The sequence below is a fragment of the Ylistrum balloti genome, unplaced genomic scaffold (genome assembly GCF_031769215.1).
Source record: "Ylistrum balloti isolate Yb309-2 unplaced genomic scaffold, AGI_CSIRO_Ybal_v1 Utg369588, whole genome shotgun sequence".
Lineage (NCBI taxonomy): Eukaryota > Metazoa > Mollusca > Bivalvia > Pectinida > Pectinidae > Ylistrum > Ylistrum balloti.
This window is the reverse complement of record NW_026781875.1, coordinates 1,016,720-1,043,328: the sequence shown is the minus strand read 5'-3', so window position 1 is coordinate 1,043,328 and position 26,609 is coordinate 1,016,720. Positions and strand designations below refer to the sequence as shown.

At 35.9% G+C, this 26,609-nt stretch overlaps 1 protein-coding gene across 1 annotated transcript; it reads right to left on the bottom strand.

Annotated features, from left to right (window-relative positions):
* Nucleotides 1-229: 229 nt before the first annotated feature.
* LOC132544504 (irregular chiasm C-roughest protein-like) lies at nt 230-26,073 on the bottom strand (the record flags this gene model as incomplete). Its single annotated transcript, XM_060208111.1, has 7 exons — nt 25,790-26,073; nt 14,707-14,729; nt 14,368-14,655; nt 12,659-12,946; nt 10,426-10,713; nt 4,605-4,913; nt 230-535 (listed from the first exon to the last, which is right to left on the bottom strand). Coding segments are annotated over exons 1-7 (1,786 nt in total), but the record flags the coding sequence as incomplete, so codon positions are not given.
* Nucleotides 26,074-26,609: the final 536 nt, after the last annotated feature.

Genomic DNA, 26,609 nt, shown 5'->3' with positions numbered 1-26,609 from the left:
ATGGAACTACATATGCATAATGTCCTGAGAACTTGTGATATAGAGCTTGTTTATCAGTCAAACAGTAGTTAAAAAATAAAAGTTGTTTTAAGAAATTTTTGACATGATGAACAGAAGATGGAAGTGGAGTTCAGCATAAGCTCACCTTGGTCTATCCAGAACAGGTGAACTAAGGTTATATGTATCTCATTTACTCAAAAGTCAAAGAATATTAATTACATTTAAGTACCTTCTACCACAAAGAAGACTGATCCAGACATGTATGAAGCGGAGACAGGAATGTTGTTGGACGCTGAACATACGTAGTACCCTGTGTCCTCATACCGCCGTGTAACATCAAGGTCAGGTAGGGTTAGTATCGACTCTGTAGAACTGGAAATTCCGGTAAACTGACGTATCACTGTACCGTCTTCCGCCGTTTGTTTCCATTGTCCAAACTGGTACACGGCCGGGTTACCATCTGGGTCACATGTCAATATCCTGTCTGAAGACATGTGGGTGGCATTGACATAGTTGATATGTATGTCAGGAGGATCTGTTAATTAAGATACATGTACCAACTTCAGGTTTCTAAGTGCTGTTAGAAAAGAACATAAGCTTTCTAATTCTAAGGTACTAAATGATTAAATTTTATGTTTTTTCTGGCCTTAAATCAAATTGGGAACAACTGAGGACCTACATTTGAAATTTGAGAAAGAAAGAGTAATAACAAACTTTCTTTATCAAAATCCAAGATGGGTATCAGTCAGCCATTTTGTTTCTCAGATCTGCCCAAAATTCCTATAGTCAAAACAAGGAACCAAGGGGAACCTACATATGAAAGTTGAAAAAGATCCATCCGTTACTTCTCAAACAAGATTATCAAAATCCTGGATCTCGGTATCTCAACTAAATCAACAAGAGATTCCAGAGGTATCTTGGTGTCCATCTTGGCTGATCTTTATTTGTTCTTTGAAAGGTGGATATTTTTCTTTCTTTTCTCTTTTCTTCTCTGATTTGCTCTTATTCATAAGAGATTTGAATATTAATCTTTTGCGGAAAAAGTAATATTAATCTTTAACTGCCAAATCCAAGACAGTAATCTGGAAGCCTTTTTGCTTTTGCTGACCAGTCCCAATATCAAACGGGCCAAACTAGGTATCAAGGGGATTCTATACATAAAATTTACGACAGATCTGCATAGCATTTCTCACGAAATAGTGATAATAAACTTTCAATGTCAAAATCCACTGGCTTTTTTTTTCATCAGTCCCAAAATCAAACAGGTAAAACTACAGATCAAGGAGAACCTACACATGAAATTTAAGACAGATCTATGAAGCTGTTCTCAAGAAATAGCGATAATAAACTTTAAATGTCAAAATCCAAGATGGCTGTCTGTTGGCCACTATTTTTTTTTTCATCAGTCCCAAAATCAAACAGGCAAAACTACAGATCAAGGAGAACCTACACATGAAATTTATGACAGATCTATGAAGTAGTTCTCAAGAAATAGAGATAACAAACCTTTTAAAGTCCGTATCCAAGATAGCCATATGTTGGCCATTTTGTTTTCTTTTCTGATCAGTCCAAAAATCAAATGAGCACAACCATAGATCATGGGGAACCTACATATGAAATTTGAGAAAGAACTAGGCAGGTGTTCTCAAGAAATAGCAATAACAAATGTCAACGTCGAAATTCAAGATGGTCAACTGTGAGCCATTTTGCTTTTTTTCTGAACAGTCCCAAAAATGAATTGCTACAAATTTGGGCAATGGGGAACCTTTAAATGAAATTTGAGACAGACCCATTGCATGCTTCTTAAGAAATAGCAATAGCAAACTCTACAAGGTGAAATCCAAGATGGATGCCTGTCGTCCATTTTTTTTCCTGATCAGTCCCAAATTCAAACGAGCTGACCAGTGATCAAGGGGAACCTACACATGGAATTTGAGAAAGATCCGTCCATCACTTCTAAAGAAATAGAGATAACAAACAAGAGGCCAAAGTGCCTTAATGGCCTGAGTCAAAATGCCTCTTGTAACATGCCATAGAAATGATTTGTTTAAAAATTAATACAACTTTAACGACATTGTACATGTAATACAAATGTAAATTGTGCATAATATTAATTGCTGTTTCATGCTAAGGCTTTTACCCAAGTTTGAATTAAAAGAAATTACATTCAAAAATTGAACTTCTATATAAACTATTCCATCCATCACTGCAGTTGAACATCTTTGAAATTTCAGTTAATTTGACCCGTTTTTGGCCCTGGCTATCAGCCCCTGGCGGTCAGCTGAGGTCAATAAGAGCAGCTCATCAAACTATCATCTTCTACTAATAATTTTTACCAAGTTTGAATTATTTCTAAAAGAAAATAAACATATTATGCTTAACAAGAGTGCCATGGCCCTTAACAGTCATCTGACAATCGACGAATGGATTGACAAACCACAGAATTCACTAATGGTGGTCTGACAAATCTGATGAATTCAAATTTCAAATATTCCTAAAAAGTGTCAGAAACTCATTAATGGTAGGCTCCTTGCATGAAAAACAGTTGCACCACCACATTACAAAATAACTGCTGTGGTTACCATATTCACGTTTTGATCACACTGTAAAATAACAACAAATCATCCCTTTCTTTTCTTTAAAAGATTAAAAGATTCTAAACATTTTTCTCATTGGTGTGAAGGAAACTTGTTAAGTATTTCAGACTATCTGTTCTAGATGAGTTATGTTAGAATTTGGACCAAAGCATGAAAATAAGATTTGGTCATAACAATCTCTGGATCACTTCATGTATATTTGATTTAATTGCCACTCCCTGATAGTTTTCTGGCAAAATTTGGTCCAAAGGGATCAAATCAACTTTTGGAATTCGAGAAATGATTCCCCACTCTCATTGATATTTCAGACTAGATTTGGTTGAAATCCATTCAAGCATTAAGAAAGAGTAGCATCTTGAAGCAAAATAAAGTCTAACTTCCCCTTTTGGGACCTCGCCCACAAGTCATTAGGGGCCGAAATAAATTTCTGAATTTAAAAAAATGATTCCCCAATCACAATGATGTTTCAGACCAAATTTGGTCAAAATCCACTTAAGCATTGATAAAGAATGCCATTTTGAAGCAAATTATTGACAGATTTTCCTATTTGGGGCCTCACCTGCACCACGGTTGAATCAACTGTCTATACTGAAGACATGATTCCCCATTCTAAATGATGTTTCAGACCAAATATGGTTGAATTCATATAATGGCTAAGAAAAAGTAGCATTTTGAAGCCAAATATTGACTAACTTTCCTATTTAGTATCCTGCCTGCCCACAGGTCCCTAGTGGTCGAAACAACTTTCTGAATTCAAGAAATGATAACCCACTTACAAGAATGTTTCACACAAAATTTGGTTGAAATCGACGGAGATATTAATTTCCCCTTTTGAGGCCCCAACCCCAAATCACTAAGGGTGGAATCAAATTTTTGAATTTAAGAAATTATCCCCCCACCCCCAATGATGTTTCAGACCAAATCTGGTTGAAATCCACCAAGATGTTGAGTAACTTTTTACGGATGGCTAACAGCGTTTAGCACATGGCGACGGAGGATGCACGATAGTAAGATGTAATTGAAAATGCGAGACTGTTGGGTCATGAAATTTACAAGTTTGTTAAAGCACCTTAAGACACTTCCACCCATGAAGAATATTTGGTTCTACTTTATCTGGGTAATGAGAAGGAGACATTTAAAATTTCAATTAATATAACCCATGTTTGGCCCCACCCATCAGCCCCTGCGGGTCAGCCGAGATCAAAATGTGCATCTCATCAAATTGTCAGATTATACTAATAATTCTAACCAAGTTTGATCTATTTCAAACTGAATAGAAACAAATCATACTCAAAGAAATTATTTTCCTATATAAAGTGTAGTAAACTTTACCCCCTCCCTAAGGGGAAATGTGAGATCCTGGGGTCCTGAAAGTAAAAACTTTGTAAAGCACCGCAAGACATTACCATCCATGAAGAATTTTTGTTTCTGCCTTACCTGGGATTTGAGAAGATGATTTTGAAGTTTCTATCAATTTAACCCTCTTTCGCCCCGCCCCTCTGGCCTTTGGGGGTTGGCAACCATTTAATCTACAATGTTCGTGTGCCTTTATGCATGAAATGTTTTTTGTAAAATTTCATTGAAATAGAGTTTTCCTGAAGAAGTCAAAATTGTTTTTACGACATACAACACCAGACAAATTGTTTACGGACAGGCTGTCCCCTGTCATATGACAATTTGAATAACCATCTGACGATGGAGGGTTGAAAAACAAGGTGTCCATGAGTCTAAATAACACTCAGATATTACAATGGAAGTATGCTGCCTAAGTAAAACAAATATTAGGAAATTTTAAGGTAGGTGTGAAACAGAAAGTAAAGTTTAATTCCATGAAATGATCAAGAGCAAACAGTGACTATTTTCCAGCAAAACAAAATGAAATTGTCAAAACTAGGGACCAACTGAAACCTACACTAGAAATCGGAGAAATATTTAAGATTGCAACCTGTCAGTACACAGACTTCCCACTGTCCTGATATGTGCCTGTGTGAGAGATGATATACTTACACAATACTGTTAAATTCTGTCGTACTGATTCAGTCCCTCCAGATAAGGCCCGGTTACTGGCTCTACAGTACACAGACTTCCCATTGTCCTGACGACTGACTCGGAGAGAGAGTGTTGACGTCACGGTGTAGGTTTCTGTAGCACTGTCCATGACCTTGACCTCTGTTGGATTACTTGACTGCCATGTCCCCCCAACATTCCACTCAATGTCGGCCGCAGGTCTACTTCCTGTAGACTCACACACTACCTGTAGATCTGTGTTCTCTGTCTGGGACATCTGGCCAGATATAGTAGGCTGTCTCGGCTTCACTGTAATAAAGGAACAAGAGCTAATATTAAGAAAGATGTTACTGATCTAACATCTGAAAGTTTTTGTGGATCAAATCAATGTTATTAAGAATCCGTCACCTGATTTATATTACGCTGTCATTGTTCCTGTAACATGTCATTGATATAATCTTGTTATACAAAGTAAGGTAAATAATGCACACTACATTGTAGAAGTTATGTAAACTGTGCCTTCTTACCACACTTGAATTGAAAGCAATTATACTCAAAAATGTAATTTTCCTATAAAAACTAAAGTACAAATTTTATACTCAATCCCACCCATGAAAATTTGAGACCCTGGGGAACATGAAATTTTCAGTTTTGGTGAAGCACTTAAGACCCTTCCATCCAGAGTATTTGATTCTATCATATTTGAATAACAATTTTCAAAATTTCAGTCAATAGGACTCTTTCTTGGCCATACACATCCGTCCCTGGGGGTGTGCCATGTTCAATATATGCATACCATCAAAATGTTATCCTATCTCAACTATTCTAAGCAAGTATAAACTATTTCTAAATAATTGATTAAGATTATCCCTAATAACTTTTGCATATTTAACATAGAAAAACAAATTTCTGACATATTTGTTATCATTGATGCATATTTATACAAAAAACAACCCAAGACTTGACTACTAGTTAAGCTGTTTATTGATAATGAACGAGAAGTCTTCTGTAGCAACAAAAAACGATCTCTTTGGCGTAACAGGGGCTACTCAGTCATAAGCAAACTATGGAACATTTAATTGTGAAAAGGTTGACTCTGCGACATCAGAGAAGCGAAGTAAAAGTGAACTGCGCTTGACTCCGGAACAGGAGAAATCACTTGACTCTGATGAACAGAGAAGCAACTAGACTCGCTGATGCCAGAGAAGCCAGGAATGATAGGGCTAGACTGTGTAAGAGTATAGAGAAGTACTTGACTCTAAGAGACTCCGAAGGTTCTAGAGTAGTGACTTGACTCGGACACTGACTCACAGAGCAGCTAGCAAAATACAAGGACAAACTCGACTCCAGGGTAACCAATAAGAAGATTCTGGACTCTTAAAAGCATTACAGAGCAGTGACTTGACTCATGAAAGGACCCCATTTACGCACATCCAATATAGTATATCTATGAATGACATGTATAAAATAAGCTATAAGGAGATTTTCAAATTATGGGATAAAATTCCCCAGGAATTTAAAAGCCAAAACGAGCGAGTAAATGTGCTTACGAGTCAGTGACCCAATTGATAAGGAATAAAGGTTATGAAAAAGTCATGTTGAGTTGAGCCAACTGTAAAGTGGCTGGATTAGTATGAATGTACTGAATAAAACAATCTGATGACCACCGTCCCAAGACTTTAATAACATGGTCTTGGCCTCTGGCCGCTGCTGCAGAAGTGATGGCACCAATTCTGACTTGTAAGTAGCCAGAGTCCTTTCACTAAGGGCACGGTTCCACAAACTATCAACAGCTCATCATCAAGGAGGCCAAAGGCAGACATGGAACTGGTAGTATATCTGCTTGAGGTGCTAGCTGCCTGAATTTGCACATCTTAAAACCACTGGTTGAGGTATATTCCTCCAAAAGATTCAGATGTAGCATCGGTAAAAAGATGGAGGTCTGCTGCTGATGTGATATGATCATCAAGAAAAAAAAAATGTAGCTCACGCACAGTAGTAGAAAGCGATATGAGATGAGAAACAAAAGAACGCCCTTATCTAATACAATGACAGGCAAAGTTCATGTGACCGAGCAAACTGAGTGACTTGTGTTGAGTACAAGACTTTTTTCTCTTAAAAGAATCCAACAACTCAATAATTCTTTCCACCTTTTCACGTGGAAGACGAGATTCCCTCAGACGAGAATCTAGGAACACACCAAGGTATTAAAGTGATGTACATGGACCCACAGTTTTAAGTGCTCCTACAGGAATACCTAATTCCTTGAACATAGACATAAAAACGTTCTATAGTACGAGATGCATTGACATCAGCAGGTTAAATAACTGAAATCATCTAGCAAGTGAAGAATGTTACTAATATTGTAATTGTTCTTAGCTATCCAACCAACTGCCTGAGAAAGGCTGTTGAGTATTTTGGGCTTAAACGACATCCAAATACGAGGCGCGTAAAGAAATGTTGTTCCAATTGACGCCGTAATAAGGCCACAAAGCGGGATCAATTGGTATCAGCTTGAAGGCATCTGTGATATCTGTCTTCAATAGCCATGCAATAAGGCCACAGCGCGTAATAAGATGTATAGCATCATCTACCATAACATACTTCAACGAGCAATTGCGATTGTTGGTGTCCTGACGTGGAGCAGATAAATCAACAATTAAATGCTTTTTCTTTGAGTACTTATGTTCAGCTAAGCCTAAAGGGTTAATGCGGTAACTGGAATTGGGAATATTGTCAAAAGGACCTATTAAGTATCCTATTTAACTCTTCTCCAACAACTCTAAACACTTCCCGAGTCACTGATAGCTCCTCAAGTTTTTACAAACTATGGAGTTAGCAGGAAGGTATTGTAGACCAGGGTCAAAACCGTAAGTTAAACCATGAATTAGCTTATTAACAAACTGCTGATCGGGGTGTCCTTGAAGTTTGGAATGTAATGTCTCAACACATATAGGAGTAGAAGCCGTCATAGGGTCATGGTGATGGAGGGCTAAGTTGTCTTCTTTAGAGACTGACTGCTCTCTAAAGGGCAGGCCACTTTCGAGTGACTTCCCTTACAAGTAAGACAGATAGGAAGGAAATTGCAAAGATTGGAAGAACAACCAAATCGACCATTGAAATTATTAAAAATCTCGCGCCCTTTAAAAACAACTCTGGGTCTGCCTTTTGAGTCAGAAGCCATATACATTTGCCCTTTATTTTGATGAGACTGGCCAGGGTTGGGGCAAAATTTGGTAGTGTGTGCAGTGCTACCACACATTGAACAAAGTATTGTCCCGCATGGACCAATCTATTTTTCGGTTATTAAACCGCAAATGGGCTACTGCCTTCAACGAAAACTTGTGAAGATATTCATAGCACCTGGAGCTGTATCAGGTTCCCATGTCAGCGATATCTCGCTCGTACAGGTCTAGTTTGACTCGACGGTGTGGATGGGCGTAACGCATAGCTTGTTTATAAACGCCAAACTCTAGTATGTAAGATCTGTCGAGTCTAATGTCCTGTTTCTCATTGGTACCTAGACAACTCGAGTCACTTTGACCACTGGAATACAATAAGGAATAAGGATGGCAGCTAAATTCACATCTTTTCCTGTTATAATTTGTTGGCGCAACGAGGGAGAAATTGTCTCCACTTACGGCAAGGATTCAGAGGTGTACCCATATTGAGTACGCTTAAAAGAGAAAACACCTGATGATTCGACAGTGGGACTACTTTCCTCTTGGAGCTTCTGATAAACACTGACCAGGGTAAATTCCTCTGTGACCGCCACCGATGTCGAACCGAGTTGCATCAACGATGAAACGTCTACACGGGTAGTAGGAGCTCGGATAACACCAGTCGCCGTTTGATGCGGCGGCAGTAGCAGCTGTAGGCTATACGGATCTGGACTGCGCAAGTGTGAGTACACTATTCTCTAATCTGGAGTAACAGATCTGGAGAGTGTTATGCTGTCAGCTAGACTCGAGATCATGTTGAGCACGCTGGTCGAATCTGCTGGTTCCTGACTTCCGGGCTGGCGGCCATTTTGGCCCAGGCCATCATGGGTCGCACTCGCTTCGCTCGAGGCATGCTGGGATACCACACCTCTCAGGGCCACTTATGCCTGCTTCAATTTTTTCTTTACAAGTTTGATACGCTTTGAACCACTCCGGTAAGGCACATTCAATAAATGCAGTTCTTGTTGCAATCTAGCGATTGTCCAATTTCCTAATAATTCAGGGTCGTAAGGAACTGTCCTGTTAGATTTACACCCATGTTTCGTAGCCATTATGGAAACAAATGAAAATGACTCTCACCTCTGACACGGAAGTTTATCAGCACTAAGAGTTGTGTGGTGGTTGTTTTCGATGCTCCTGTATATCGCAGACGAAAGGTAAATACAACAAATCGGAAATTTCAGCACAAAACACAGCTCACGACAGTATAAACACTCGTAGTATTGTCACTGGAATCGCCGAAGGAAAAATCAAAAGGGCGAATGATCGAAGTATCCGACTGAGAAATATGGAATCCAAAATAGGGAGAACAGTATTAAGTTTGGCGCTCTTGAATTCACAAAACGTAAAACTCACGACTACAGAAATTACAGATGGTATGCACAAACTTGGCCACTAAGAGTTAAGTAATAGAGTTTCAATAGATAATAATAAGGCATAAAAAAACACTCCTCTCGCTCATCAAACACTGAAACTTAATGGATGCCAATACTGATACCCCTCTAAGGAGTAACTGCTGATTGGTTAAAGATAAAGAAAAACACTCATTAGCATACTAATTAGCATAAAGATACTGCACATAAATGAACAAACAGAAATAAGATAAAATTAAAAATCACAAACGAAAAAGGAAGCTACAGAAGTTGTATAAACTCAAATTTAATAAAAAAATAAATAAATTTTACATTTAGAGTAAAAGAAAATTTTATATTTCACATTTCAATAACAACACTTTATTGCTTTCAAATCAATGAGTTCCCTGCATGCCAGGCATGTGCTCACCATACAGTAAATAACTGACTGATCAAAGGTCCAAATGACAACAAATTATCTATAAGCACAGAGATATAGATAGATAAAGATGGAGAGGAACTGCCCTGAAACTTCACATGTGTATTATACAACTTTTGTGTTTGCACATTGAAGCATGGTGTTGCACTGCCTACAGTCGAGCTCCAATTTACTTGCATACCATTTGTACATCAGTTTACAGTGAAGGATCACTTTATGTACATTAATGACAGGTTCAATCAATTAGTTATCATCACCACCAGGAGATAAATAAGGTGAAATATACCCAGAGAGATGCCCAAGATATACTCAAGGCCTACATTGTGAAGCCAATGAATGTTCATGACCGATGGAAGTTTAAAAAACAATCTTGAAGGAGGCATTAGGAGCTGCTGAGGGGAAGTGAGAGATAAAAGCGATCAACCACCTACCATAGTTGTCCATGTAAAAATTCAACTCTTCACCAATAAGAAATATAACAGTACCAGTCAGAATCGCTTTAGTTGTGTGATCTGAATATTTTACAATGACTTCAAATCAATCATGCATTATTTATTGACAATCATTCCAATAGGTGGTCTGAGGACTGGTCAGGGCTGGACTACTAGACTGACATGTGTACACAGTCTATACTCACAATCTAGGTATATCAACACACTGGTGGTCTGAGGACTGGTCAGGGCTGGACTACTAAACTGACATGTGTACACACTCTATACTCACAATCTAGGTATATCAACACACTGGTGGTCTGAGGACTGGTCAGGGCTGGACTACTAAACTGACATGTGGACACACTCTATACTCACAATCTAGGTATATCAACACACTGGTTGTCTGAGGACTGGTCAGGGCTGGACTACTAGACTGACATATGTAGACATTTCTGTCATCAGCTCGAGTGAAGACCTTTCTGTACTCTACTGCATTGACTGCTGTCACTAAGACAATGCCATCTTTAATCCACGACACATTAGACGCTGGAGTACCGCCAAATGCATTACATGTCAAGTTCATACTTCCATCCTCCGTTCCTATAGTTCTGTTCTGACCTTCAACACTGACTGTGTTTTCTATCTTAGGGAATCCTGGAGGAACTGCACAAAGTGAAAATATAAACCAAGACAATAAGTAAAACATATACATGGTCAACTATGCAAATTGGTGACTCAGCAAAAAGAACTTGAGAGTACATTAATGGGATTTATGTTAAATGATGAAGATTCATTTAGTCAGAGGGTAAATATCTACAATGATCAGAAAATTCTAATGAGGACAATTTGAAATACCACTAAAACTTAACGATAAATTATAACATCAATCAATCATGTTGTCATGATTTTTGTTTGTTTTTTGAAAACTTCAACTACTGTACAGTAGAAGATAATACAATGAGTCTGTATTACCAATCTGACATAACTTACTGTTAGTAGATGATATAATGTGTCTGTATTACCAATCTGATATAACTTACTGTTAGTACATAGTAGAATGTGTCTGTATTACCAATCTGACACAACTCACTATACAGTAGTAGATGATAGAATGTGTCTGTATTACCAATCTGATATAACTTACTGTTAGTACATAGTAGAATGTGTCTGTATTACCAATCTGATATAACTTACTGTTAGTACATAGTAGAATGTGTCTGTATTACCAATCTGACACAACTCACTATACAGTAGTAGATGATAGAATGTGTCTGTATTACCAATCTGATATAACTTACTGTTAGTACATAGTAGAATGTGTCTGTATTACCAATCTGATATAACTTACTGTTAGTACATAGTAGAATGTGTCTGTATTACCAATCTGACACAACTCACTATACAGTAGTAGATGATAGAATGTGTCTGTATTACCAATCTGATATAACTTACTGTTAGTACATAGTAGAATGTGTCTGTATTACCAATCTGATATAACTTACTGTTAGTACATAGTAGAATGTGTCTGTATTACCAATCTGACACAACTCACTATACAGTAGTAGATGATAGAATGTGTCTGTATTACCAATCTGATATAACTTACTGTTAGTACATAGTAGAATACGTCTGTATTACCAATCTGATATAACTTACTGTTAGTACATAGTAGAATGTGTCTGTATTACCAATCTGATATAACTTACTGTACAGTAGTAGATGATAGAATGTGTATGTATTACCAATCTGATATAACTTACTGTTAGTACATAGTAGAATGTGTCTGTATTACCAATCTGACACAACTCACTATACAGTAGTAGATGATAGAATGTGTCTGTATTACCAATCTGATATAACTTACTGTTAGTACATAGTAGAATGTGTCTGTATTACCAATCTGACATAACTTACTGTACATCAGTAGATGATAGAATGTGTATGTATTACCAATCTGACACAACTCACTATACAGTAGTAGATGATAGAATGTGTCTGTATTACCAATCTGACACAACTCACTATACAGTAGTAGATGATAGAATGTGTCTGTATTACCAATCTGATATAACTTACTGTTAGTACATAGTAGAATGTGTCTGTATTACCAATCTGACACAACTCACTATACAGTAGTAGATGATAGAATGTGTATGTATTACCAATCTGATATAACTTACTGTACAGTAGTAGATGATAGAATGTGTATGTATTACCAATCTGATATAACTTACTGTTAGTAGATAGTATAATGTGTCTGTATTACCAATCTGATATAACTTACTGTACAGTAGTAGATGATAGAATGTGTCTGTATTACCAATCTGACATAACTTACTGTACAGTAGTAGATGATAGAATGTGTCTGTATTACCAATCTGACATAACTTACTGTACAGTAGTAGATGATAGAATGTGTCTGTATTACCAATCTGATATAACTTACTGTACAGTAGTAGATGATAGAATGTGTCTGTATTACCAATCTGACATAACTTACTGTACAGTAGTAGATGATAGAATGTGTCTGTATTACCAATCTGACATAACTTACTGTACAGTAGTAGATGATAGAATGTGTCTGTATTACCAATCTGACATAACTTACTGTACAGTAGTAGATGATAGAATGTGTCTGATACTCCAATGTTACATTTGTATTCCCTGACATCTGACATTTGTACATTACTGATCTGTAGGCTGTAGATTCCACTCTGGCTGGTAACAGCAAGTCTCGTTCTTATTGAGTCTGCTAGGTTCGGATTGAATTGTGTTCCGCTGGTGTAAATAAATCCAGTAGAAGTGACAGACCACGATGTACTACCACCAGTATCAGGACATTGTAATGTTACTGTTCCTCCCTGTCTGGTGTATACTGGACTGGCTGATGTCACACCTTTAGATATAATGAACAGATTTTATATACTTCATGCCAATTATTTTCTTCTGCAAAAAATAACGGGGCATAAACTTTGTTCACTTGGTATTCAATATTCTTTGCAAATCTGAAATAACTGAGACTAAGACGTCAACATGACAAGTATCTATTTAATCAATCGAATAATCCACTGCTTTATAACAATGTATATGGATATCAACACAAACATGGTGATAAGTCAACTGTCAATTGATACTTTGGTGAGACAAGTGTTATTACCTTCAATAACATCTGTTTACATTGACAAACACAAGGACTTCCAATATTTTATTTTTCTGAAATGAAACATCTGTAGGTGACAAAAATGTCAATTTGAATTCATGACATGTAACCTAAATGATTATCAGACCTACTGATGTATAAATGATACAATGGTAGTGGTATACGGAACAGTTATCAAATAATTACATGATGACCATTGGGTCCAAATCGCTCAACTGCATGATTTGTTTTGGCTGAAATAGTATCAGTGTCTCAAGGAGACCACAGAATCTGGTAATTCTGATCTTGTAACGAAGTGTTACGCACACATTCGGAGTAAAATATAATCTTTGATAATGTTCTGTGATTTTTTTCTTTGTATTTTTCAACAAAACATATCCTTGACCCAAAAATAAATAGTTGCACGTTTTTGGTGTCAATGTTACATGTGACTACTTAAACGATAATATATTTGAAATATGTGGGAGTATAATTGTAATTTACATATAGATAGTATATTAGGGGCTTTTTATATGTTTTAATAGCATTTCTGGCATGCTTTATGATTCATATTTATTGTGTCCATGTTACATGCAACATATGTGTAACTACTTTATTACTGAAATGAGAAGGTTGCAAAAATATTGATAGAATTTTCTTTATACAACAGTAACACAATGAAAAAATGACTTTTCTTGTTTACCAAGAACATAATTCTGATTATATTTATCTCTTAATAATTGCATGTAACATTGACAGAACAATAAGAAGAAACATGTTTTCATAGAATTTCTGAAATACATGATAAATTTGAAAAAATGCAATTTTTTAAGTTGAGATGATGGACAATGTTTTGAGATAAACAAACCTAATACTAAACTTTAAACAGGTCAAAGAACCATCAATCTCAGTTTGGGTATAGTGTCAATGTTACATGCTCTAAATTCATTAATTATCTTTGTTCTTAACTGAAGTAAGTTTCAAAATGATTTTTGTTACACATAGAAAGACACCATTTACAGTTATACTTCAAGCAAAATTTGTAGGCTTATGAATATTTTTATTTTTTTTGTTGCAATGTCACACTTAGCTAATTCTTGCCCATATATTAAGAGACAAAACTCTATATAAACGGTCATATGCTAAAATTGGCAATCCTAAAGCATCCTTATAAATACCTTGTACAACGACCATCTGCATTTCCACTGTCCCATCAACCGTACATCTATATATCCCGATGTCACTCGACTGGAACTCTGTAAATGTTAGTGTATAACTCCCTCCTGTGTGACTCGCAGATATCCGTGGTTTAACAATGGTAGAAAGGTTAGCTTCAGTCGTAGTTCCTGTGACATACAGGGTACCTCCAGGTCCAGTCCAGCTGTGAATCGTAGCCTGGTCATCAGCCGGACAGGTCAATGTGACGGGGGTGTTAATCTGGATATATACTGGCGTGATGGTCTGACCTGCAAAATAATGATGTTTATTTTTTGCTATTTTATACACAAGGCAAGAACCTTTCACCATTTTTGCTAGTACACTTCATGTGGAATATTCATTAGTTTGTATGTTGTTGTACTGTGTAGTAAATTTACTTTTCATTACAATCAATTAGACATAACAAGCTTTAACCTCTCATGCAAAAATTAATGGGCTGAATGTCTAAGTGTACATTAATAAACCTAAATCTAACAACTATTGATACCAATATATATCTTGCAAAGATCTAGAGAGTGACATGGAACAGCATGGGAGGAAAAATTCAATACGCATTGTGGGGCTGGAGGATTCTAATAGGAACGAAACTGTTGAAGAGTGCGTTGATAAAATTGTGAGCTTTATCCAAGACAAACTAAAGGTTGGCATATCTAAGGATGATATCGATATAGCTCACAGGCTTGGAATTTACCAGAATGGAAAATCACGTAATGTGATCTGTAAATTTACCCACCGACGAAAGAAATTTGAGGTCATTAAACAGAGGAAAACGCTTAAGCAATCAGGATTCTATATCACGGAGGACCTAACCAGGAAAAATCAACAGATACTGAAGATGGCCTACGATCTCAGCTGTGTTGACCGTACATGGAGTTTAGACTGAAAGCTGTTTGCGTCGCTGAAAGATGGAAGAAAACGGAGACTGTCTCTAAATACTGTTCTGTCGGATGCCTACCTGATGAACGATGCCAATTTCTTGCGAAGATTTTAAGTACCAGTGGTAGTATCCGTGAAATCAGTGACAATTTATTGTGCAAACAAATTCGTTGGATTATATATATAAAGACTGGTAAGTGAATATTTCGCACATTTTGATTGATCAGATATTATCTGGACAGACCTGCATTTAATGAAAATATTTTCCGTCATTTAATTACGAAAGTCATTTCTTCTTTAATTGGAATAACCTAACAGTACAGTTTGTTTTCAATATGTTCGCTTTCTATTTTATAACTAAGCGTGAAGAACGTTCAAAATCTGTAAAAGTGGTATGAAAGGAATGTGATTACAATTTTATCTACCTGTAAAAGGAAAAAGAAAAAAAAAAAGATGACGATGCCATTCTGATTTTGAAAACATGACAAACAAATACTTATAAATATAAAGCAAACTATTGCAGTTTAACAATATCTATTTTGTCACCAAGGAAATAAATCTGAAAATAATAATAATAATAATAACACTCAATAGTTCGGTGTAATGATAAAGCTTCTTTTAATCGTCCGGAATTGGTTTCGTCACCTTTATTATATGCGTATATCCGGTTTTGGTGTTTACTTCCGGTAAAGATGGTTGATGCGGAGTATGGCATGCACTTGCTCCTGGTTTGAGGGATATCATGTGGGTAATATATGATTAGATGGTCTATCAGCTCCTATTTGATGATTAGTTGGTATATCGGATATCTACGATACCATTTGTAAACAAACAAGGGGTCTCCCTCAGACCGGGAGCAATTGCCTGCTTGTTTTTTTAAGTGTGTGTGGTTGGTGGTGCGTCAGTATGTTCTTTTTGTCATTATTTTTTACTCATGAATGCTCTTACTTTCTACAACTTTCTTTTTTGATGTTTTCCTCAACTCTATATCTTATCTTGTATCTCTGCTTTCTCTTTCCTCTGCCTGGGATGTTAACTAACTATAGAAAAAAGGTAAAGTCTAAGTGCATACCAGGTATAAATGGCCGTCATAGTTGCAATAATAGTATATCTTATACTCAATACTTACCTTTGACTCGGGTTATTTTATGTATGAAACTAGATAACATTGGTAGGCTATATTATGATCAATTTTACCCAGGCCCAAGTTATATTTGCTTATTATTGGCTCAGAATTATGGATGTTTTTATAGTACACACAGTTGTTAAGTCTAATGCATTAGACCAATACAGATAATATGGAATCTATTGGTATATTAGCAGCTAACTGTCAAGGCTTGGGTGATCATAACAAAAGAAAAGATGTTTTCTCATTTTTACGAAATAAAAAATTTAATATTTATTGCATTCAAGAAACACACTTTACTACTGAAATGGAAAATTCTGTAAGGTCTGAATGGGGTTATGAATGTTTTTTTAGCTGTTACAGATCAAACTCAAGAGGGGTGGCAGTATTAATTAATAATAATTTTGAGATGAAGGTAATTAAAGAGAAGAAGGATAATAGTAGAAATTTTTTAGCATTAGATATGTTAATAGAGGGTAAAAATGTGACTTTGATAAATTTATATGGTCCAAATACAGATAGTCCACATTTTTATGAACAGGTAGTTGATGTTGTGAATGAGTTTAATAATGAATTCCTTATTATATGTGGGGACTTCAATCTCGTACTTAATCCTGACATAGACTATGATAATTCTTATAGACAAGTAAATAATCCAAAAGCTAGGGACAAAGTAATAGAGATGATGAACGAAATAGGGTTAATAGATATATACAGAGATCAACACGAAGACTCTAGAAGATATACTTGGAGAAGAAGTAATCCAAGGAAACAAGCTCGACTAGATTTTTTCCTTATTTCCGAAAACATGCTGCCCAGTATTCAGAAATCAAGCATAGACCCTGGTTATAGATCTGACCATTCAATACCTACAATATCTTTTAAGTTTAATGATTTCAAAAAAGGAAAAGGACTATGGAAGTTTAATAATTCTTTACTTCATGATATAGACTTTCTGCAAATAATCAACAAACACATTACTGATATCAAGAAGCAGTATGCACTACCTATATACAACCTAGATGCTATTCAGACAATACCAAACAGTGACATTCAATTTACCATCAATGATCAACTTTTCTTAGAGACACTGCTGCTTGAAATTCGAGGAAAAACCATATCATTCTCTGCATATAAGAAAAAACTTCAAAACCAGACAGAAAACAAACTAATAAAAACAATAGAAACCCTAGAATCTAGTGATAACATAGATTATACATTATTAGATTCTAAAAAAGAAGAATTAAGAAAAATTAGACAGCATAAACTAAAAGGAAGTATTATTAGATCTAAGGCAAAATGGACAGAGGAAGGAGAAAAACCATCAAAGTATTTTTTGAACCTTGAGAATAGAAATTTTACTTCAAAGATAATTCCTCTAGATAGAAAAAGAGAATGGAGAAATTGTAAGGAAACAAGAAGATATTTTAAATGAAACAGCTTTTTTATGAAAAACTTTATGCAGGTGATAGTTGTAATGTTCATGATATGAATTTACAAGACTTAAGTGAAATGAATATTCCAAAACTTAATCAATTTGAATCACAAAGTCTAGAAGGTTTACTAACTACTAGTGAGGCTTCTCAAACATTGAAGAAAATGAAAAATAATAAGAGTCCAGGCTCTGATGGTTTCTCTGTAGAATTTTTTTAATGTTTTTGGAAAGAACTGGGTGATTTTGCTGTTCGATCAATTAATTATGGTTTCTTCAATAAAAAACTTTCTGTAACTCAACGCCAAGGAATTATCACTTGTTTACCAAAAGGAAATAAACCTAGACATGTTATAAAAAATTGGAGACCAATTTCACTGCTAAATGTAACATATAAGATAGCATCAGGCTCAATCGCAAATAGAATTAAAACAGTCCTAAATAAATTGATAGATTTAGATCAGTCTGGTTTCATTGAAGGTCGATATATAGGAGAAAACATCAGGCTCATTTATGATACAATGCAATTTGCAGAAGAAAATGATATACCGGGTCTTCTATTAGTTGTTGATTTCGAAAAAGCATTTGATTCGGTTGATTGGAAATTTATTGACAAAGTACTTGACTTTTTTGAGTTTGGTGAAGATATTAGAAATTGGATAAAACTTTTTCTTACTCAACCATGTTCTTCTATTAATCAAGGGGGGAATTTGTCAACATTTTTTGAGATTAAAAGAGGGTGTAGACAAGGGGATCCAGTTTCCCCTTACCTATTCATTTTATGTGCAGAAATCTTAGCGATAAGATTGAGAAATAATGAGAATATAAAAGGTATTCAAATAGAGAATACACCTATTCTTTTATCACAGTATGCAGATGACACCACTATCATTTTAGACGGTTCCAAGAAGTCGCTAAAAGAAACCTTACGTGAATTAAATGATTTTGCTAAAATATCCGGTTTGAAAATAAATGCCAGTAAAACCCAAGTTATCTGGATTGGAAGTAAAAAATATAGTCAGGAAGTCTTTTACCCTGAACTCAATCTACAATGGGGAGACCATAAGTTTACACTATTAGGTATTGATTTCCATGTTGATCTACACAGAATACCAAAACTGAATTTTGATAAAAAAACTTGTGAAACTTAAGGCAATTATTAAAAGCTGGAGTAGGAGAGCCTTGACTCCATTTGGGAAAATACATGTTATGAAATCACTTTTAATTTCACAATGCAATAATCTTTTTATATCAATACCAAATCCAAATGAAAGCTTCCTAAAATGCATTACCACTGAAATATACCATTTTTTGTGGAACAGCAGAAGGGATAAAGTGAAAAGGGTGGTAATTACAAAACAATATGAAGAAGGAGGACTTAAGATGTTAAATCTGGAAAGTTTTGTCAGATCTCTGAAGCTAACATGGGTAAGAAGACTATTAACACAAAGTGGAAAATGGCAGATTTTGTTAAATACAAACATTGATATAACTATGTTAATGAGTTGTGGACCACAATTTATAAATGAATACTTCAAAATATGTAAAAATCAGTTTTGGAAAGATGTCTTTAAAGCTCACATAGAACTTAGCTGGACAGAGGAACTTTTCTCAAATAAGACAACATCAATATTAAAAACACCACTTTGGCATAACAATAAGATAAGAGTGGGGGACAAGACACTTTTTTATAAGAAATGGTACTCCAAAGGGGTTATGATAATTAATGATTTGATAAAGGATATTAATTCAGGAGTCTTCTATAGTTTTCAGGAATTTGTAACCAGATATGGCGTGCCAACTAATTTTTTAGAATATCAGGGGGTAATTCATATTGTTAAAAAGCTTATTTCTGACACAGATATTACCAATCATCCAGTTGTATACCCATATTTACCAAAGGCTTTTGAGATTTACTTTAAAAATAAAAAAGGATCAAAAGATTTTTATCTTTTATTATGTCACAACAATACATTGTCTACAGGTAAACAAAAATGGAACACCATGTTTGAATACAGTGACGAAAAATGGAAACAAATATACAAATTGCCTTTTAAAGTAACAAAAAATACCAAATTACATTGGTTACAATATAGGATAAATCAGCATATTTTAACTACTAACACTTACCTATCAAAAATAGGGATAGAAAATAGTTCTTCCTGTTTCCAGTGTGGAACAGAACCAGAAACAATTATTCATGCCCTATGGGAATGTGAAAAAGTACAAAGATTTTTACAGAATTTTGAATATCTTGTGGACAGTCTTTCAATTCCTTTTGCATATAATAAAGAATCCTTTTTATTTGGAATATTGAATTGGAACAATATCAATTTTGTAGTGGACAACACAATAATATTGATAATGAAACAGTACATCTATAGCTCTAGATGTTTAAAAACGGAATTATCTATTCATGGTCTCAAGAATCTAATCAAGGAAACATATTGTGTCCAGAAATTCATAGCTACTGGAAAAGGGAATCTGGTACTGGATGAGTTTAAAAAAGTATGGAGGAAATGGGAAAAGTTAATTGAGATAACTTAGCATCATAAATTTGTGTTTCTAGGATATGGTTATACATTCCCAGGCAGCTCCCTCTTAATTTCTCTCTCTCTCTTTCTCTCTCTCTCTCCCTCTCTTTCTCCTTCTGAGATATATTCCTTTTATGTAGTTATGTGTATTTGTTCTGTGTTTTTTGAGTGGGTGAAGTATGAGTGATAATAACATGTACGAATGTTTGTATAGGTGTAGTATAGGTAAAGGATGAGTGAATATGTATACATAGTGGAAAAATGAGTGAACACATCCTTCAGGGGAGTTTGTATAGGTGTATGATATATATATGAAGAATTAGTGAAAATGTAGTGTATGAAATATAAGTGAATCAATCTTTTATGAGTGTTTTTGTTATATAAATGAGGTGCAGGTGAAATATGAGTGAATGTAGTATAGGTGAAGGATGAATGAATATATCCTATATAATTAATATACCAGTTGGGAGTGTTGTATAGATGAAGTGAAGGTGATGTATGAATGTAGGTGTATGATGAGTGACTGAAAGAAGAAAAGCTGAATGGGATATAAAATATAAATGAGAAAGTGTGGTATGTTTATTGTCTTGCAATGTATCCTGTTTGAAGAAAAAAAATAAAAAGTTACAAAAAAAAAAAAAAAAGATCTAGAGAGTGGGGCGACTGACGCGATACATAATTAAATTTTTAACCTTTTAAATTTCAGGATGATTTCTCTATGAAGTCAGTATAGAACAAATATGTAGCAGTGACCTCAATTTTGACCCCAGCAGGTTGAGATGCAAATGTGTACAAAAGACAACATCAACAAAGTATCTGCACCTAAGTTTCATTAGATGTCATCATATAATTGGACACAAATCACCAAGCAATTCACTTTACAGATGAAGTAATTCCCTATACTTATGTGATGATGTGGATCAAAGCTTTAGCTAAAAGGGTGTTCAATGACTTGGTGAACAAATGTTTCAAAACACCAGATAAAAGTACACACAGTACACAGTTCCTAGATTGTTTATATGACTGTTCTGTCATCATGAAATGTCCTCTCCCAACCATGTGTATGACAATGATTTTGCAAGAATGAATAATGTTGTTAAGTTCAGGACCATTCCAGGTATGTTACAAATAAGAAGAATAGAATAGAATAGAACAGAACAGCAAAGATGACCTAAAAATATACCTGGTGGTTATCTCATGTACTTCATACTCTGTGAAAAAATATCCTGAATCAAAAATTCTGTATCCAGAAAAATTGAGTCTTGACCCGACCCCAGAATGTATTTTAATGGGAATAAGAACGGCGGTATGGAATGGAACAAGTTAATCACAAAATAACCTGTACCTTTTTAAAATAAATATCCTGAAACTAAGTTGTAATCATTAAATAGGTATTAATTTATGAAAAAAATAGACTTCAGTTAAAACAGAACACATTTCACTATTTTCTTCACATTTTATATTGAAAATAAAGATTGTTTTTAATCTAAACCGAGTGTTTGTCAAATGTACTAACAAAGGTAGGTAGCTTGGGATAACTCTTTTTAATCATCTCTGTGATTACCCTACCAGTCAGAGGCCAAGTCTATGTACACATCATTCACCATAAACCTGCCGGTCACAAGGGGTTAGTGGTCTTAGCATGATACTAATTACTTAATGGGGTTGTGAATTCACCTTGAGATGACTGTCTGATAACCAGTATTACCTGTGTTACATAAATAAATGGATTGCCGAACTCAATATCAACAACTAAATCATGGTCAATGTACAAATATTGATGTTAAACACAAAATTGCGACAAAATATTCCACACCATTATACTTCATAGTCTAGATAACTGTAAATCCTTCATTATGGTAATTAAAATGCTGACGATTTGAGAGCACTTCAAGGAATTTAGTGAGGGCATTCTAAAATGAGAGACACTTTTTGAGTAAAGCGGTTTACTTTCTTTCAAAATTAAAATCGCATTCAGGCAGGTTACTTTTTGTCAAACTAATATTAACAAAGACGCAGTTTCGCGCCATTAAGTACTTAGCAGGCAATTAGTGGTCAAGATACATGAAGTTTATTACCTTCAGTCGTTTCCAGACGACAGGACAGGACCGCAAAGACAACAAGAATTGAAAAGAGTCTGTGTCTCATACTGTCTTTTATCACTTCCTTCTTAAATCAGACATTTTAAAACAGGAAGCAAATACAACGCACAGGCGTAGTGCTGTACTTTCGGTTTCTAATTATAGAAGCAGAACACGGTATCTCGGTGTAACCGTGTCGTGATATTTTTGTTCAGTAGATTTCCCCATAATAAAAGTCTTAATTTAAATTTCAAAGACAAATCCTTTCTAAAATTGGTCTTATCAGGTTGAAGTCGACATTGCGGGATTTTAATATTTTTCAGAAGAATATTTTTGCATTGTTTTGAAGATTACAGTTGTGCAGTTTCGAACCTGTGTCTGTACATTAAATATGTAACGCGCACCCTTATGGTAGCGTGCGTGCACGCCGGGCTTTCAAGTTATACGGAGCTACCTGCTCCAGAGGCGATCGGGATACCTCGGCTACCTGGCCAACAGTTGAACGAAATAACACAAACAATATATAAATCTACACTACAATAAGATGGACAGTACCCCTGTCCTCCCTACACCGTCGCCTGGACGTAGATTACACCACAAGGCTACAACACACCGCAACACTCAACAATATGCCAGCATCACGATACGGTCACTACTACAGGCACGTCGCCGAGCTGACCACCGTACAGCTCCGACGTCGCCTGCCAGTGTCCTGCTGTTACAAAATACTAAGGTAAGGTGTCAGTTTTTGTATCAGCAGTCAGGTGTACCAGAGCAGCCTTTGCAGGCGACTCCTTATCCAGGAGCTTCTGACGTATCTGACTCGTCAACTTACTGGCACCAACCACACGTACACTGTTACCTGAGTAGCCTTATTCAGGCAACCCCTTATGCAGGAGCTTCTGATAGCAGTTTGCTGTGAGTGCTTACCTTATAGTATACACTGTAACATTGTACACTCTGTGTGTTTTCAAAACTTCCCCGCCCACAGTAGTGGTTTCAGTCAGGTTATATATAAAATTTGGTGTAACATTCTGGGTGTCATTATTTTGAAGATTAATAAAGCACCAAAAACTCTCATAACCCAAAATACTAGGCGTATGTATTTATTCACTTATAAAGGTGTGATTACATATATAGAAAACACCAGTTTCCTTTACAAATCAATCAATCATGGTTAATTACGTGAATTAGGCGGGTTATATGAAGGGAGGTAACTCAAAGTGAATGAAATCATCACAAATACTAGTTTTACTGGAAGTGATATTTTCATGTTTACACGGAATCTTAGAAACGATAGCTGTGCACAACTGAAAAGAAGACTTTAGACCTAATTGCGTATTTTCATATAATTTAAATGAATAATATGAAATAGCAACTGCCTAAAAGCGAGCTCAAGCTGGTCAACAAGATGCACATTTTGAACAGCCTGATCCATGTTTGCACTGAAGCGTGTTTTTAAAATTGCTTATTTCGAAAGATTTTAACAAAACATCTGCACATACAAATGTACCAAAATATCATCATCATCATCATCATCATCATCATCATCATCATCATCATCATCATCATCATCATCATCATCTCATCTTGTTGATCCTCTAGAAAACAATGTATCAACATGATCAGTCAATGATTTGGTGGCACAGTTGTAACACACTTGTCTTTCACCTAGCCGTCTGGGTTTCGACTTAAATAATTCAATACAAAGTATTGAAATAGAGAACTTCTGCGAAAGTACTAGCTTGATGCCTGTACAAAGTTTTGAGTAACGAGTAATTACCTTGAATGGTTTAAGAGAACTGGCCTGAAAAAAGCTGAAATATGTTATTTGGCCTATCTGTTTCCATGGTAACAGAGAAAGTATTTAAATGGTGAACTTCCCCATTAGCAAAAATACTACAAGCTTAATAAGTGTAAAAAAAATTTAGTAATTATCTTGAATTGTTGCAGAGCATTGGCCCAGAAAAAATGAAATTCGTGATGAGGGTCATCGGTTTCGATGGTAACAGTAAATGTATTAATAAAGTCTTTGATAACATATCAAGACTTAAAAATTGATTAAAAACGTTTTCAAAATAAATATACAAGAGTTTCCCTTTCAGAGTTACAGATATTGCAGAGAGGACTATATATCGATTTTGCTTTTTAAAAAAAAAGAGTTTGTAGTGAAAATATTGTGAAATACAATATAGTTTTAGTCGGATTTATAACAGCGGTGGTTATATGTTTAAAAGTTCTCTACCATCGTTTTCTTTTCTCTTTGCTATTGAAGTTTTCGATCTGTTAATTAACAAATCATAAAATGCTTTAGAAACTTCAGTTTTGGAAGCAATGTTGCCTTGTCTTGATAGCAAAAAGAGGATGAAGTTATAAACACTGTTGAGACTATTGTGTAATCCAGAAAATCAATATAAATGTAAATGTTTAAATGAAATTCAAAAGTCACAATATATTACATAGGTGCCTAAAATGCATTTTTCTGAAGAAAAAAATACCACTTATTATCTTATCATCGTGCCTTACAAGTGTTGGAAAATTTCTAAACATTCAAATACTTGATCATAATTAATTTCAAACAGTTATCGAAAGAATATCCACATCTTGCAGAATTAATATAGTTAGGAGACAGGACAGTGTTTTCGCCAAATCGGTACCTTTCGGCTGCTTTCGCGTAAGAGACGATGTCGTACGAAAAGTGACGAAAGTTCCCGAAGGTTAAACCAGAAATTAGGTACATCGGTGCACAATCATGCTCATATCTTAAATGGTTAAAATTGTAATTTTTCAACGAGATATTCGTTATATGCAATTAAAACCATTAACGTATATATTTGTTAAATCTTTTTGAATTATTCAAGACTTTTAGTATGATTTCATTTCCACACGAGAGCTTGAAACGATAATTTGTATTGTAATAATATTTACTTATTTTTTAACTTTATGTATAATATACATATTAAAATTCCTGAATCAAAAGATTTCCCCAAATAGACAATAGTGTTCCGAATGTAACAAACTTCCTTCCGCGCTAATCCAAGATGTATAAGTTATTGTGATAGTATGTATAGTATTGTAATAGTATATATGTTTGTTTGTTTGTCTGTCTCAGTAACAGTGTTTCACAATAACTACATATATGTATATCTTTCTTTACATTTTCTTTCAATAAGAATAGGCCCGTCCTAGGGTTTTCCACCCTTTAGTACGTCCGCCTCCCGCGCGGACCCTTTGGTCTCTAAGTCCCAGGGATCGGCTTATGTTCTTAAACCGAATCCTACAGCTACAGCCGTTAGACGCCTTCCGTATAAACGCCGTATGGAAGAGCCTCACTCTCTGGAGTTGGCTCCTCCGGTGGCAACTGTTCCTCCAACGGAGACTTCAGTCCCTATCGAGGAGGTGATGGATTTTGAGGGTGCGGCATGGCAGATGAAGATGTTATTCATCTTTCTCCTGGGTGCTTCGATATTGACCCATACGAGTTGTCCGATGAAGAGGGTTCCCAGGAGGAAGATTGCCCAGAGCTGCTGACTCAGCATGCTGTGTCCGGGATGCGAGCCCTCTGGTCCGATGTCTCCTGTATTCTTGGGCGGAGGTTTGCCCACTGCCTTCGGCATCGTCGATTCCCGAGTCCACCACCCTTTTTAGGTTCCCTGGTGGCCCCTCAGGCATCCGTTCAGTCAGATTAGTCCCTGCCAGAAGCCACTGTCGTGTCTTCAGCTCTCGCCGCTGCCTGGGCTCGGGTTATGGAGAAGAATGTTTCCTCTACCTGTGCTCCCGGGTTTGCTGGACTGCAACTCGGCGTTGGTGATCTGTCGGAGGCTTCTGCCAACGACTATGCCACGCATGACGGGCAACTAGCCTCTCAACCAGCAAAGCTGGAATCGAGAGAGCTGGTGGCCTGGCCCAGCAAATCAGGTGGTGTTCGGTGCTAAGGAACACCACACGATGGAGAGAATGTTGCGTCTGTCCATCCAAATTCTGTCGTATATAGACTACCTTACAGTTTGTCTAAATAGGGTATCTGAGGTAGAACAGGCCAACATACAGGACAGAATCACATCTGCCTTGAACACGGCTTTGAGAGCACCAGCGGCATTGCAAGTCTCTTTGCTCTCCAATGTCGTGTTTGTCAGGTGGTTTTCAGTATTGA